The sequence below is a fragment of the Rhinatrema bivittatum genome, chromosome 1 (genome assembly GCF_901001135.1).
Source record: "Rhinatrema bivittatum chromosome 1, aRhiBiv1.1, whole genome shotgun sequence".
NCBI classification, from domain to species: domain Eukaryota; kingdom Metazoa; phylum Chordata; class Amphibia; order Gymnophiona; family Rhinatrematidae; genus Rhinatrema; species Rhinatrema bivittatum.
The window spans coordinates 594,005,475-594,020,329 of NC_042615.1; the positions used below are offsets into that span (position 1 = coordinate 594,005,475).

The 14,855-nt window shown below is 44.5% G+C and overlaps 1 protein-coding gene across 3 annotated transcripts in view; it reads right to left on the reverse strand.

The window, feature by feature from the left end:
- The window catches only part of MEGF10 (multiple EGF like domains 10), a 419,721-nt gene that overhangs the window by 94,339 nt on the left and 310,527 nt on the right, over positions 1-14,855 (reverse strand). For all 3 annotated transcript variants that reach the window (XM_029619232.1, XM_029619240.1, XM_029619250.1), the window contains 2 exons: positions 11,004-11,150; positions 4,390-4,524 (listed from right to left, as the gene is read on the reverse strand). In XM_029619232.1, coding sequence (XP_029475092.1) covers positions 4,390-4,524; positions 11,004-11,150 — 282 coding nt within the window. The remainder of the gene's footprint in view (positions 1-4,389; positions 4,525-11,003; positions 11,151-14,855) is intronic.

Genomic DNA, 14,855 nt, shown 5'->3' on the forward strand with positions numbered 1-14,855 from the left:
CCATGCTACTGATCATCTCCTGGACCCAACCTCTGCTTTGCTTGACCGCTCAACTGATCATCTCCTGGACCTTACCTCTGCCTTGCCCGACTACGCTATTCATTGTCTCCTGGACCTGACCATTGCCTTGACATTCTTCCTTGCCTGTCTTGCCATGCCTCCTTGCCTGCCGCCTGCCCTGACTCCAGCCTGTTCAACAACGCCTCTGCTATACTTATTCTGGACTTTGCTTCTCAGGCTTCAGCCTGTTCTTACTCGGGCGCCCCCTGTCTCTCATTCCATTTGGCGCCTGGGTCTCTGGGACCCTGCCTCGTCCAGTTCAGACCTTCCACTCCTATCGTTGCTGGTCCCTGGCTGACCTCCTCCTTGTCCATCTGAAGACCTTGGACGGAGGCCCACCTAACTCCAGCTGGCCCCGGCACCCAAGGGCTCAACCTGCGGGGAACGAGGGCTGGTATTGGCGAAGCTCCAGCTGGCCTCTGTCAGTCAGCCAGCTCCACCTACCGACAGTGGGGACCTGTAGGGCTTGCCCTGCGGTAGCGTCAACCCCACCTCGGCTCAAGGGTCCACCTCCTGTGCAACACTTGAAGCCACTGGCCTTCCTTTCTAACAATGTCAAAAAAATAAGCATAGTGAAATCAAAGTGAGGAATGAACGTTTCAAAGGAGAAATGGTCAAGATGAGATTAAAAACAGAAGTGTCAACAGCAGGCCTGTGGGGAGCCATGAAAAATCAAACTCAATGCAGAAACATCGAAAAATCAAAGATAGAAAACATGAAAAACCACCTAGAAATTAGGAGGGAAGGAGAAAAAAAAAGCTATGGCACACTAGAAAAAATGTGAATAACACACATATTATTTAAATATTGAGCAGGCTGCTTTGTGAGGAGAGAAAATGCGGTTGGACCCAAAAAGCAAATCGGAAGCCGATCCAGTTGGCTGTGATACAGTAAAGACAATGAGAATCGGACGATCAGAAGAAGCCCTTTATTTCAATGCCCGACTCTGGCCGAGTTTCGCTCATAGAGCTGCCTCAGGGGCAACTAAAATTGAACAAATAAATATAAAACCTTAAAACAACACAATTAAATAATTCAAAACAATAAGGACATAAAATACATGTATAGATGTACGTACTTAAATCATAAAATAAAATACATATATAGGTGTTCAGATAAAAATTAAAATACAATTAAATAATTAGAAATATAAAATACATGTATTAATGTGTGAATACAAACAAAAAGTGCTTGATACACGTTTAGTTTTCCAGGTTGTTGTTTGTTTGTTTTTTTAAATCCTCTTCCATCTATCCCTCTCTACCCCCCAAATGGTATATTCTAGAGGCACCTGGGCCCTTGCCAGCCAGAAGAGCTAGAGGAAATTCTCCACTCCTTCAGCTAGCAACATTCACCACAATAAGGGCAGCTATCTTCTCTGTGTCTGTGGGACTGAGGATGAGTCTCAGATATTTGACCCATGGTTGCCTCACTATAAAAGCATAGATTAGTCTGAAAAATGAAAGACTTTAAAATTAGGGGAGCTATTTAGACAATTAATTTGCCTGTTTAGATACAATAATATATATAGGTAGAGTAAAAGAAAGCAATTAAGAAAAATCAAGGTAATATTTTAAAATAATTAAATGTATCTATTGAAATGAATGGCAGCAAAGCCCTCCAAGCTGGAGTTACTCCTGCCTGAGGCAGAAGCTTATATATTTGGTTTGGTTCAGAAGATTCCAGGAAATGATAGAGGATATGATAGAGGTCTACAAAATCATGAAAGGTTTTGAACGGGTTAATGTAAATCAGTTATTTACTCTCTCAGATAATAGAAGGAATAGAGGGCACTCCATGAAGTTAGCAAGTAGCACATTTAAAACAAATTAAAGAAAATTCTTTTTCACTCAGCACATAGTTAAGCTCTGGAATTCATTGCCAGAGGATGTGGTTATGGCAGGTAGTGTAACTGGGTTTTAAAAAGGTTTGGATAAGTTTCTAGAGGAAAAACCATAAATTGCTATTAATTAATAAGCAATAGTAGCTTGAGATTTATTTAATGTTTGAGTTCTTGCCAGGTACTTGTGACTTGGATTGGCCATTGTTGAAAACAGGATACTGGGCTTGATGGACCCTTGGTCTGACCCAGTGTGGCATATCTTATGTTCTTACAAGCCGTTAAGCGCTACATTAAAAAAATTTTCAGTCCATTTTCGAACACAGCACCCTTCTACACTTTTTCTCCCTCACTCCCCCTTCCCCTCGTTCACTCACCCCTTCCCTCCACTCAGTCTTACTCACCCTCTGTCTCCCACTGCCTCCATCCCCTCACTCTCACCTCCCTCCCCTTCCCTCAGTCACTCCCACCTCTCTCCCCTTCCCTCAGTCACTCCCCACCCTCTCTCAATCCCATCCCCTCTCCCTCAGCCCTCCTCCACTCCCTTTTTCTCTGCTCCACAACTTCTTACCTTCCACTTACTCACATCCCTCTGTCTCTCACCTCCCCTTCATTCTCTCTCTCCCCTCACTCTTCCCCACCCCCTACCTCTCTCCCTCCCACACACTCACTCCTCCCTCCCCTCCCACACACTCACTCCTCCCTCTCCTCCCTCTCACTCCCCCCTCCCTCTCACTCACTCCCTCTCAGTCCCTCCCCCTCTCACTCACTCCCTCTCTCTCCCTCACCCCTCCCTCTCACGCCCCCTCCCACTCCCTCCCTCTTTCTCACCCCTCCCTCTCATGCCCTCTCCCACTCAGTCCCTCCCTCACCCCTCCCTCTCATGCCCCCCTCCCACTCTCCTCCCTCCCTCCCTCTCACTCAGTCTCTCTCTCTCCTTCCTCCCTCTCACTCAGTCCCTCCCTCTCTTTTTCCTCCCTCCCTCTCACTCGCTCCTCCCTCGCTACTGGCCGTCGCCGCCGCCGCTGCCCCTCATCACCGCTGCTCCTCGTCGCTGCCACCGCCATGGCCGCTCCTTGCCGCCGCCGCTCGACAACGCCGCCGCTGCCGCCGCCATGTTGGTAAATTCCGCTGACGCCCCTACCTCCCTCCCTCCCACACACTCACTCCTCCCTCTCCCTCCCCCTCACTCCCCCTCCCTCTCACTCACTCCCTCAGTCCCTCCCCCCTCTCACTCCCTCCCTCTCTCCCTCACCCCTCCCTCTCACGCCCCCTCCCCACTCCCTCACCCCTCCCTCTCACGCCCCCCTCCCACTCAGTCCCTCCCTCCCCCTCCCTCTCATGCCCCCCTCCCACTCAGTCCCTCCCTCTCTCTCTCCTCCCTCCCTCCCACTCAGTCTCTCTCTCTCTCCTCCCTCCCTCTCACTCAGTCCCTCCCTCTCTCTTTCCTCCCTCCCTCTCACTCGCTCCTCCCTCACTACTGGCCGTCGCCATCGCCGCTGCCACCGTTCCTCGTCGCCGCTGCCGCACCTCCTCGTCGCCGCCACTCCTCCTCGCAGCCGCCGCTCCTCGCCGCCATTGCCGATCGATGCTGCCACTGCCATGTTTGTAAATTCAGCTGACGCTCGCTGAGACCGAAGTGCTTGCCCGCACATGCGCAGTAGAGCTGCTCTCTACTGCGCATTTACGGCACGTCGGTCAACCTTCGTTTATTAGGTTGATTTAAATCAATGTTTGTGTTTGGGTGAATAAATCCCTGTGGGCAGGTCTGTGGATAGAATGCAGGGCAACTGAGGCATCTGTGCTGGCCCCTCCTCCTTTTTACAGCCCAAGTCAAATAGATTTTTTGACCAAATATGGACCAGACATCATCTTTTATGGTAATTAATGTTCAACTTTTTCACCCTATCAGAAGCTGACAATATTATGGGTGAATTGAAACCATTTATAGAACCTCAATGTCAAAAAGAGTTATATCTCTTTGTACTTAAAAAAGCATCATCACAACCATTCCCAGAATCACGCTAGACCATCTTTTCAAAATATTTGTGCTGTAGAAAATGAAAAAACTCTTTTCAATTGCTGGACAGGAGAACAGGGGAGGTGTCAGGTCTCAGTCAAAAAGCAGCTGGGAAAATAGAGGAAATTAATTAAAAGTAATGCATAATATATTTCTCTAGCAAATAATCTGATTTATTTTCTAAAACATAGTCCCCCTACAGAAATTTGTTGTTTAGAAGTGAATCCAGTTCAAATATTACTAGTTATCGTTACTAGTTATTTTAACACTCCTGCTGGTCGCAGCAACACTTGTTTGGCATCAAACACAACAGCTTCATAGATCTCTGCAAACCTGAGGTGTGTTATCATGGCTGGGTCAGTCACTGATTTACTTAATGCTTCATTTTGGGGAAGTTTTCAAAACATACTAAAGTATAGAAATCATCAAGTATTATCCATCTGTCAACAGGTTCTCCTTTACTTCTTACCTTCATTGCAGAGTGCTCCTGTGAATCCAGGTAGGCAGTCACATTGTCCGGTCACATGATGGCAGGGACCATTGCTGTGTACACACTGCGGGCACGTTTGACTACAGCGATGCCCATAAAAGCCAGGAGAACAGACTGCAATCAGAAAACATAGTAACATTATGCAAGAGTTGACTACAGCGATGCCCATAAAAGCCAGGAGAACAGACTGCAATCAGAAAACATGGTAACATTATGCAAGGAGTAGTTCATTTTATTATGCACAGTACCTCTATGAGCAGGTCTGCGCTGAGTGCACGGATGCATCAAATAACATGGCACCATGCTCCCAGCATGTCCCCACCCATGACCCTGCACACACACACATCAGCATGACTGCAACCTCTTCCTTCCCCCTATTCATCCCATTTATCTTGGAGCCTGGGCTTATCTCTGGGGGAGGAGAAGGGGGTGACATGGTACTAATTGCCAGTAAAAGCGCTGGTAATCCCCCTTTTCATTCAGCACCTGCATTTAGAGCAGCAGCATGTCAGCATTCAGAGGCAAGCTCCCCTTCTTTTTTGAGTGGCTAGTGTGATCTGGTCCTTGGCTCTTGGCATGGACGAGATGCAGGGGTTGAAGGATCCAGCAGCTTGCAGAAGGAGATGACCATTGCAATCATGGCATGGGATGAGTGCAAGACAGGCAGTAATAGGGAGGAGTTGGCAACTGGCATAGCAGGAGCAGAAGGCAATTTAAAAAACAGGTTTTCTGCAGCAGCAAACCATGAGAGGAATGGGTCGGGATAGCAAATGGACAACTATCTTTGTTATGTGGCACCAGGCGATTCAAAATATATATATATTGATTGAATAAAGGAAGGAGGAGAAAACTGAGGAAGAACAGGTCCAACAGAATGGCTGATAATAACTTAAGTCAACCTAGATGTCTGCGCTCAGCCACAAAATGCAGTGGGATTAGCATCGGGAGCAAGACTTCAGGTCTTTCCATGACAAGAAGTACAGCCGCTTGGAGCGAGAAGACAGGCAGGGGAAGAAGAAAAAGAAGCTCAGGCAGGACTGGCAATAATATTCTGGCAGAATCTCGAGCTGCTGTGGAAGTGATGGTGGGAGGAGGGAGACCAGATCTGGGCAGCAACAAGGTGCTAGGCATACCACGAGTGAGGAGCAAATGCAGTCACATGGCTCATTGCCTTTGATCAATGATCGGGTCACTAGCACCACTGCAGGGGGAAGTGCAACAAGCTGCCAAGAGTGAGGGAGCGCTGCAGTCCCTGGATAGACTACTCCGCTCTCCAGCATTCTTCCCCTCACAGCTAGAGGATAAGAAGATAGGCCCTGAGCAATAACCTGTGAATGCTGAAAACCAAGATTAAAGAAAGACCAAAAAGAAAGAAGAGCCATCATCATTCAGAGCACACTCAGAATTGTGTCCAGCCACCATATTTGTGTCGCACTTTATAATCAATTCTCAAGCATCCTTTCAGCTGAACTCAGAGCAGCTCATCCACCCTACTGTGTCATCTGTCAGGCTTTAGTCCAAATTGGTCGGGACTTCTCCGTCTACTTCGCAGGCAGCATCTTTTGACCACACGAGACTCAGGCCCAAGCCCATGGCCAAAAACTGTTCACCGCAAGACATGTCATATTAAGGTCCCAGATGGCAATGCCACTCTTTTCCACAATTGCAGTCTAAACTGCTGATCCTATTACGGATTGTTCCTCCAGCGTTCAAATAGTGCAGTACATTTTATAGAGCAATTCAATCTTCAGGCTAGCAGGCTACTGCAACTGGGGCATATGTGAAAGCAATCTCAACCTTGGACAACAGCCGCCATTAGGAATTCACAGTCTCGGACGCAGTGGCTTTTGTGAAAGTCCTTGCAGGCATCTGCCCGGCCCCCAAAAGTGATCCAGTATAGTCAGCCTATGTCTGCCATGCATATTTTGCCATATTTTGTATTTGTAAGATAATAGGTTTATAGCTTTCAGCCACTTTAACCTCTCCCTTAATATGCAATTTATAGCATGATCCAATATTTATGGTAATAGAGTGTTGTGGCTAAGACGCAGTTGAAAGTAGCTCGAACTTGGTTAATGGCCGCATTTGGATTCTCATACACAGACTGAACGGCTCGTCTGAAAATTCCCAGGTGCATATCCACATCTCAAAGAAATGTTCCATCCTGCACCCTGTACAATCAATCTCCATGAACTATGTATCTGTCGCTAATGTGCATGTTTGTAATTCCAACTACTTTCGCAGCCCCTGGAGGAACATGTGCATCTGTTCTTTGTCTGACAATAAAAATATCTTGCCCGCATGATGTATTCATAGCTTTGCAGGAAAAAGCCCTGAGAAACATATCACATTTTTATGTAATTCAGAGCAAATAGGCGAGAGTTCTTTTCTCTGCAGTGCTACTTTGGCCAAATAATTATTAATTAGTAAAATCTTAGTCTCATCATATTGACAGAGCCTTTTGCGCAATAAGCATTCAAAATTTTAGTTTTATCAGCCCAATTTAAAATACGGGCAATTATCAGTCTCGGCCTGTTGTCATTCTCCCACACCGGCCCCAACTCTATGCGCTTGTTCTTATGTTGTAGGGTTCACCAGCAAGCAATCCTACCACCTCCAGGAACATTTTTTGAAAAATTCAGGCAGATCATTTTCTTTTAATGTCTCCAGAAGACTAATTGAGTAGATTTTCAAAGGGTTACACGTGCAAAACCCTTTAAAACCTACCCCTGCGCACGCCGAGCCTATTTTGCATAGGCTTGGTGGTGCACGCAATTCCCGGGACACGCGTATGTTCCAGGGCTCGGTGGTGCACGCAATTCCCGGGACACGCGTATGTCCCAGGGCTTTGAAAAAGGGGAGGTCTGGGGTGGTCCCGAGTCCTCCAGCACAGCGGCTGTGCCGGGGGATGGCGCGCTGGCAGCCAGAGGCAGGTGTAACTCCTGCAATAAAGGTAGGGGGGGATTTAGATAGGGCAGGGGGTGGGGGGAGCGAAAGGAAAGTTACCTCAGAGGCTGCTCCGATTTCAGAGCGGCCTCGGAGGGAATGGGGAAAGACATCGGGCCTCCCCTAGGGCTCGGCGCGCGCAAGGTGCACAAGTGTGCACCCCCTTGCATGCGCCGACCCTGGATTTTATAACAGGCGCGCGGCACAAATGTACCCTGCACGCGTAAGATAAAAAATCTGCCCCATTACTCTTAAGTTATTCCGCTGGTTGCGATTGTCTTGGTCTTCAATTTTAGCCATCAACTCTGCATTTTCTTTTTGCAGCGTGGCAATATGTAAATCCACTTGAGCTGCATGATCTTCTCAGGTCAATATCCATTTCTCCATTTCCATCTGACGCAGGTCTTGCACATCCAATCCCTCTTTGATTTTGTCTATTGTGGACTGAATTTTGGATAGCCTACCTTCTAAGACTGACAAGACACTTTTAATAATAGTGGGTATAACCTCGTCCGATACCACTGCCATGTCGTTTTCCATTACAGGCCGAGGTGAGTCCATCGCCATCTTGGAATCCATGATCAATCCCTTTATGCGTGCCGCTCTACCGGACTTTGTACTCATCACTCCATTTCTCCAAACTGTGAGAAAGTCCGTCTAGTTCTACTGATTCTCCAACATTAATTTAGTTTAGTCGGAATCCAAAGCACAGATTTGTAGCTGTTTGTTCGGAGGGGGTTCCCCAGGGCACACCAGTACATGTCTGTTCGTTCAAGACCTGTACCACTGTCATCAAAATTTGATCTATCCAGATACAGTTTACTGGTGTGAACAGTTTTGGATAAATAAATTAGACACAGTACAGCCCCGTGGTCTAAATTTGGAAATAGACTGGTATTCATTAATTAGAAAAGTTGTATTTTTTTTTAGATCCACAATGCAATGAGGAAGGTGTGGTCATCTGTGATACATGGAAGAAATGTATTGGTCTGTTTCTTTTTAAATAACAATGACATCTGGCTGTTTTCACTCTTGAATGAACGTTGCTGCTGAGATGTCATGTCCATGGTTCCCCTGATGCAGGATTTTGATGGTTTCTGTGACGCGAGCCATGTCGGGGGCTTTGTCAGTGACAACTAAAGTTAAGTTCAGAATCTTGTTATATTGATTTTATTTGCAGGAAAAATGCACAAAAAAACTAATAGAAAGCGATGATTATGTAAAAGGCACAGCGAAATTTCGCTAAAGCATTTTCAGGTAGAAAAGTACACCTGATAGCTTATGCAGGCAAAAATGATGCCTTTTTGTGTGATGGTGTCTATTACCGCAGCAAGCAGATGAATATATTTGAGAAGAGCTGTGTTGTGTGCAAATGATATGGCACCACGCTCCTGGCGCACCCCCCCACCCCCTTGCCACTGTGCGACCCTGCACGCACACTGCAGCCTGGTTGCGACCCCTTCCCTCCCCCATCCATCCTGTTCATCTTGGAGTTTGGGCTTACCTCTGGGGAGAGGAAAAGGGGGAGGAAATGACACAAGTTGCCAGTAAAAGCGCTGGATGTGACAGCAATCCCCCTTTTTGCTCAGTGCCAGCGTGCTCCACCCTTCCACCCTTTTTTCATGGCATTGCATTATATGTTTAAAAAAAAACAAGTCTTGAAAGCTTGCAATGAAGGGTTACGAAATACAGTAGATAGCGCTAAATGTTAGTTAGTTCTGATTTGGCATATGTACACTTTTATATGTTATATATTTGTTGCAGCAGTTAAGGAGTGGGATACCTGAGCTAGTGGTCAAAGTTAGCTGGGGCAACAGGTATTAACCAAAGGATCCTGTAGGTCTGTTGATACATAAAGGGCAATGAGGCAACCTTGCTTGCAAACACAACTGGGGGGGGGAAGCAATGTGGAATGTCTTGCTTATTAACGGGCCGATACAGTAAACCACGCGGGAGAGCGGGAGAGCACCCGCTCTCCTGTGCGCGCGATTCAGTAACTTAATTTATTTAAATTAGGGCCCGCGGTAAAAAGAGGCGCTAGGGACACTAGCGCATCCCTAGCGCCTCTTTTTTGACGGAAGCGGCGGCTGTCAGCGAGTTTGACAGCCGACGCTCAATTTTGCCAGCGTCTGTTCTCAAACCCGCTGACTGCCACGGGTTCGGAAACCGGACGCCGGCAAAATTGAGCATCCGGTTTTCAAGCCGCGGGCCCATTAAAAAATTTTTTTTTTAATTTTTAACTTTTTTAAACTTTTGGGACCTCCGACTTAATATCGCCCGGCACCAACAGAAATTAACGCTTACCTTTGGGTAGGCTCTAATTTCTTAAACTAAAATGTGCGGCTTGGCTGCACATTTTGCTTTCTGAATCGCGCGGGAATGACTAATAGGGCCATCAACATGCATTTGCATGTTGCGGGCGCTATTAGTCTCGGGGGGGTTGGACGTGCATTTTCGATGCGCTATTACCCCTTACTGAATAAGGGGTAAAGCTAGTGCATCGAAAACGCACATCCAAATGCCGGTTAACAGTGCGCTCCACTGTATCGGCCTGTATGGCGGGCAGTCAAGGAAGTGGCCTAATGAGATTTATTTCACAGAAGTAGATCGGGTATAATTTGTTTTATCCAAACATGTTTAAAGTAACAAAGTTGCAACCTTTGATTATCCAAATAACATTGTGCGTTGGGTTTTCTTTTGGTACAGAGCGCCTGTGTGATGTTGAGGAGGGAGGGGTTGGGGACTGAATTGGATTATCACCGCTGCCCATGTTATAAAACATTTAGCAACCACATTACCTCTACTGTCCCAAAGCTACAATATAGAAATATCTGGGAAGGTAGAAAGAAAACAATTTTATTGGAATATGATTTTCTAATTTAAAAAGAATAATAGTATCCATATAAGACACTTAGCAAACTTTTTATATGAATAAAATAGGCTAGTTACTACTGGCAGATTAGCAATTAATACAGATATACCAAAGCTGACACCTTACATTTTTGGGGGTATCCCAAAAATGCCATACACCTCCAGCAGAGGTGGTGGCAGCGTGAGCGTGGTTGGAAGAGTACATGAGCAAAGCGGATACAACAGTGGTATTCACTCCTGGCCCTCAAGGACCACCACCAAGTTGGGTTTTCAGGATATCCCCAGTGAAGGCTTACATATACACTGCTTCCACTGTATGTAAATCCATCTCATGCATCTTCATTAGGGATATCCTGAAAACCCAACTCGTCAGCAGCCTTCGAGGGCTTGGTATGAATACCAATGGAACAGAGTAAAGCAATGGAGTAACCTTATAAGAATGGGAGCAAGTTGAAAGAGTCTCACCCCCTCATCCATTCTACCCTCCCTGTCACTGCAGCATCTTTTTTTTTTTTTTCCTCCTTTTTGAGCCCCTCCCTACCCCCTTTTCCTTCCATCTTGCCTCGTCTTCTCTCTTTAATTAAATCTGACCTGCAGCCTCTCTATTTTTCCTACCTGGGTAGATGAAATCCTGTGCGTATGCAGCATAAAACATTTTCATAAATTAACTTTGAATCCTATTATATAAATAGCTTCTATTGCACAATGTAATGTCAAGAGAGCAAAGAGCTGTAAGGAAAAGAATGATTTAAGTACACATTGGGCTGGGCCCGTACTTCTCTGACAGGTGGTGCCTCTGTAGCCAGGTGCACATTCACAGATTCCATCATCTGGTGAGCAGGAGGCTCCATTTTTGCAATTGCAGGGCAAGGAGCAGTTGGGACCCCACCGTCCTTCAGGGCAAATGCTGTCACAATGCATACCTGCAAGGAGGTGACACACACACAACCTTTATCAGACATAGAGATCACATAGAAACGCCACCTCCTGTCCTGCCCCGGATGCTCTTACCGCGACTAAACAGTTTATGGATACAGCCATTTAAAGCAAACAGCGCACTGATACTTAAAACAGTTACTATTTAATATGCTGTACATTATAATCATTTCTTTTGGGGAAATGCTAGCTCTGAACTGAAATCAGAAGGATTGATGGTATCCTGTGTCATCTGCACCCCCTATAGAAAGCTTGGTTTGATAGCGTTCCTTTTTATTTTAATAATAACACTTTGTAATCCAGATTTTAGTTGATAGGCTCAACAAAGAATTTGTATGACAGTTCTAGTGTGACATACTGCAGATAAACAGTATAACCCGCCACATTTACATATCAGAGATACTGTATCAGTTTTTATAAAGCCTTTGTCAGTCCTCCTTTTCTCCTAATGATAGAACATGCTCTGCATGCCTAAGAGAGTACTCTAAGCAGAATAAGCATATCACAGAAGTCTACAGTAAATTGGAAAAAAATATTGAGGTCATATAGAGGGAAAAAGTATACATGCAATACAAAATAATCAGTGTTTGTTTCTTCTCTGTTACAGAAGACCTGTCACTTCTTCATGCTGTAATTAACAAGCACCATGGGGCCTTCTCAGTAACTTGGTGGCCAGTGCCGTGCAGTGCCGTAGAAAGGACCTGGGTTCAGTTCTGGGGATGGCCGGGGATGCTACGGAAGCAGTATTCACAGTACCTGGGGCAGAAACAGTCAGTGCTCAACAGTGACAACTAGGGGCTATATTTAGGGTCCATATTAGACATGTTCCAGAGGGAGTTCTGGTTTCGGGCCACGAGTCAAGGACTATCCTGCAAGGACTGGGCTACACTGGGGTCGTGGGGGGATATAAAAACAGAGGAAAAATCCCCAGGTAAATGTGAATGAAGGCTCATGGCACCATTACCCAATAGAGGTTGGTTCTGATTAAGCTGAAAGCCCAAAGGAGAAGGAGGTGACTTTGGGCAAAAAAAAAAAAGGTAAAACATCATGAAGAGACAATGGGAATCACTTATGACATTATTAGTCAATCATTTACAATATCAAGAGATGATGAAAAAGATATAAGCAAAATTATTAAAAGGTAATGTAATGCTGAATGTACTGCTAAAGTGGAGAAAATAACTAAAACTACCACTAACAATTTGAGCATTAATAGAATCCAGGAACACCACAGCTATAATAAGCCTACATCTATTTGTAAGCCACATACTCAGCTCACTTCTCAGTGAATCACAAAGTACATCAGGGCTGGGTCACTGAACCTACTCTAGCTTTCTCTCAAATCCCCCGCTGGAGGGTCCTCCATAGGAGGGAAGGATAAATCTCCTAAACTCTGGGTATTAACTGTGTTAATCTCTACGTACAATAAAAGAAACCAGAGGGACTCTTGACTGGTGTTTCAACTTAAAACCTTTACTAAAGCACTTGTTCAACATGAAAGATTTGACAGAGAATACATTTTCTCCATGTTCAATCCATAATCCAGCAATAATCCAGCAACTGTTTGGTTCTTCCTCTTTCTTACTGGGATCCCACTGTTCCTTCTTGAATTTGGAGCTCCATCAGCTATTCTGTCTGGAATTTAGGGATTATCCAAAACTCTGTACAAAGATAATCCTTCCAATTTATAGTTCTTTGTAAATGGTATCAGAATGGTAATGATGTTCTGATTATTTCTTTGATCTCAAATTCTGGGTCCAGGACAAAAGAGACTGGAGCAGGAACTGGGTTTTCCTAGAATATCTGTTGAAAACCAGCAACTTAAGTAGGGATACATGGAAGAGTTAGGGATATGGGGGGGGGGGGGAATCCTGAGTTTGTAGATCATGAGGTTCAGTTGTCTTATAATAATTTGATACTGTTCAATAAATCTTGATGCAAATCTGACAGAGGGTACTTTGAGTCGGATATTTCTAGTGCTGAGCCAAACTTTATCTCTTGGGGTGAACTGAGGTGTGGATTTATGCCTCTGGTCCACACATATTTTGTACCGGTCAACTGCTTTCCTAAGGAGAATCTGAGTATTTTGCTAAATCTGTTGCAAATTGGATGAGAGCAGCTCTGCTGTTGGAGTCCCTGTAGTCAGCTGGAGGGGTATCAGTACCTTAGGGTGCCTGCCATACACAATGTGAAATGGAGAGGACCCAGAAGATTCACTGACTCAATTGTTATAACAAAACCCAGTCCATGGGAGAAGTTGCCTGGCCAACATATAGGCTCTTAGGAAGTTCTCTAGGATCTGATTAACCCTCTCCGTTTGCCCATTAGATTGGGGTTGATAGGCTGATGAGAAATCTAAGGTCACATCCAACTTCTTACAGAGGGCCCACCAAAACCTTGATATGAATTGTGCTGCCCAGTCACTGACATGTTCAAGCAAATTAAATAGCCTCCTTCTTTGAGAATAAAATCAAGGACCTTCATCGTACCATCAGGACTTGTCCCACCTGGAGACAAAGACTAATTCATCTCCTTAGAATATGCAAGGGATATGAAATTAATTTACCCCAATCACAGAAGATGATCTCAGAAAGACTCGGACAGCCCTGTGCCCAACAACCTGCAATCTGGATCCATGTTCATCCAAGTTAGTAAAGCTGGCAAGTGAGGGCCTCATAACTTGAGCCACCAATACTGTAACAATAATGCATACACTTGTTTATAACCTAGAAAATGTCTGGCTGGGGACTAGAATATATTTATATACACCTCAAAGAGATTTATGATCAATGAATAAGACTATTGATAGTCCCCTCTATTAAACAAGTTCATTTAAGGGAAGTGCGTGATAGGCCTATATCAGTGGCAGGGCCACTAATTTGGAATTCTATGCCAGATAAGCTTTGTTTAATGGGAGACAATAGAGCATTTAAGAAGCATTAATGACCTGGCTCTTCAGAGATGTATTTAAAGAGTAGCAATTTGGTAGATTTTAAAGGAATAGGCAACATGGAACATGAAAGGCCTTTATAGAAATGAATAAAAAGTTGAGACTATACTGATATTTCAGAATTAATGTTAATTTGTTTATTTTTAATTTGTATTACTGGATGACTTATTTTTATATTGTATTTTTAATAATGTTTTTATTATTTGTATTGTCAGATTTTTGTGTAAAGCAATTATGTATGTGAAAAAATACAAACCATTTAGATTTATGATAAGCAATATAGAAATAAAATAAATAAATAATCAGTACAGGTGTAAATAAATAAATAAATAAATCTATGGGAAGTAGACTGAGGGTCTACTTCCTACAGATATAAAAAAAAGTGATGTACAGCCACTAATAAAAAGACAAACACACAGACATACCTGAAATTTACAACTCAGTGTTCAATATTGCTTTTTTAGAGGAAGTGCTAGAACTGTCAATAAGAGTGGAGCTAAATAACTGGCTAGCAGAGCAGAACTGATTGGACTCATATTAATCTGGGTTCAGAAAAGGCCATTGAACAGAAACAGTCCTAGTTACTCTGCTGGATGATCTTCTGAGATGCTGTGACAAAATCCTGGTTTGGCCTCTTTTGGAAACAGGATGCTGGGCTTGATGGACTCTTGGTCTGACCCAGCATGGCAATTTCTTATGTTCTCCCAAACCATGAGAATCTCAAGGTGACTGCAAATAAAAA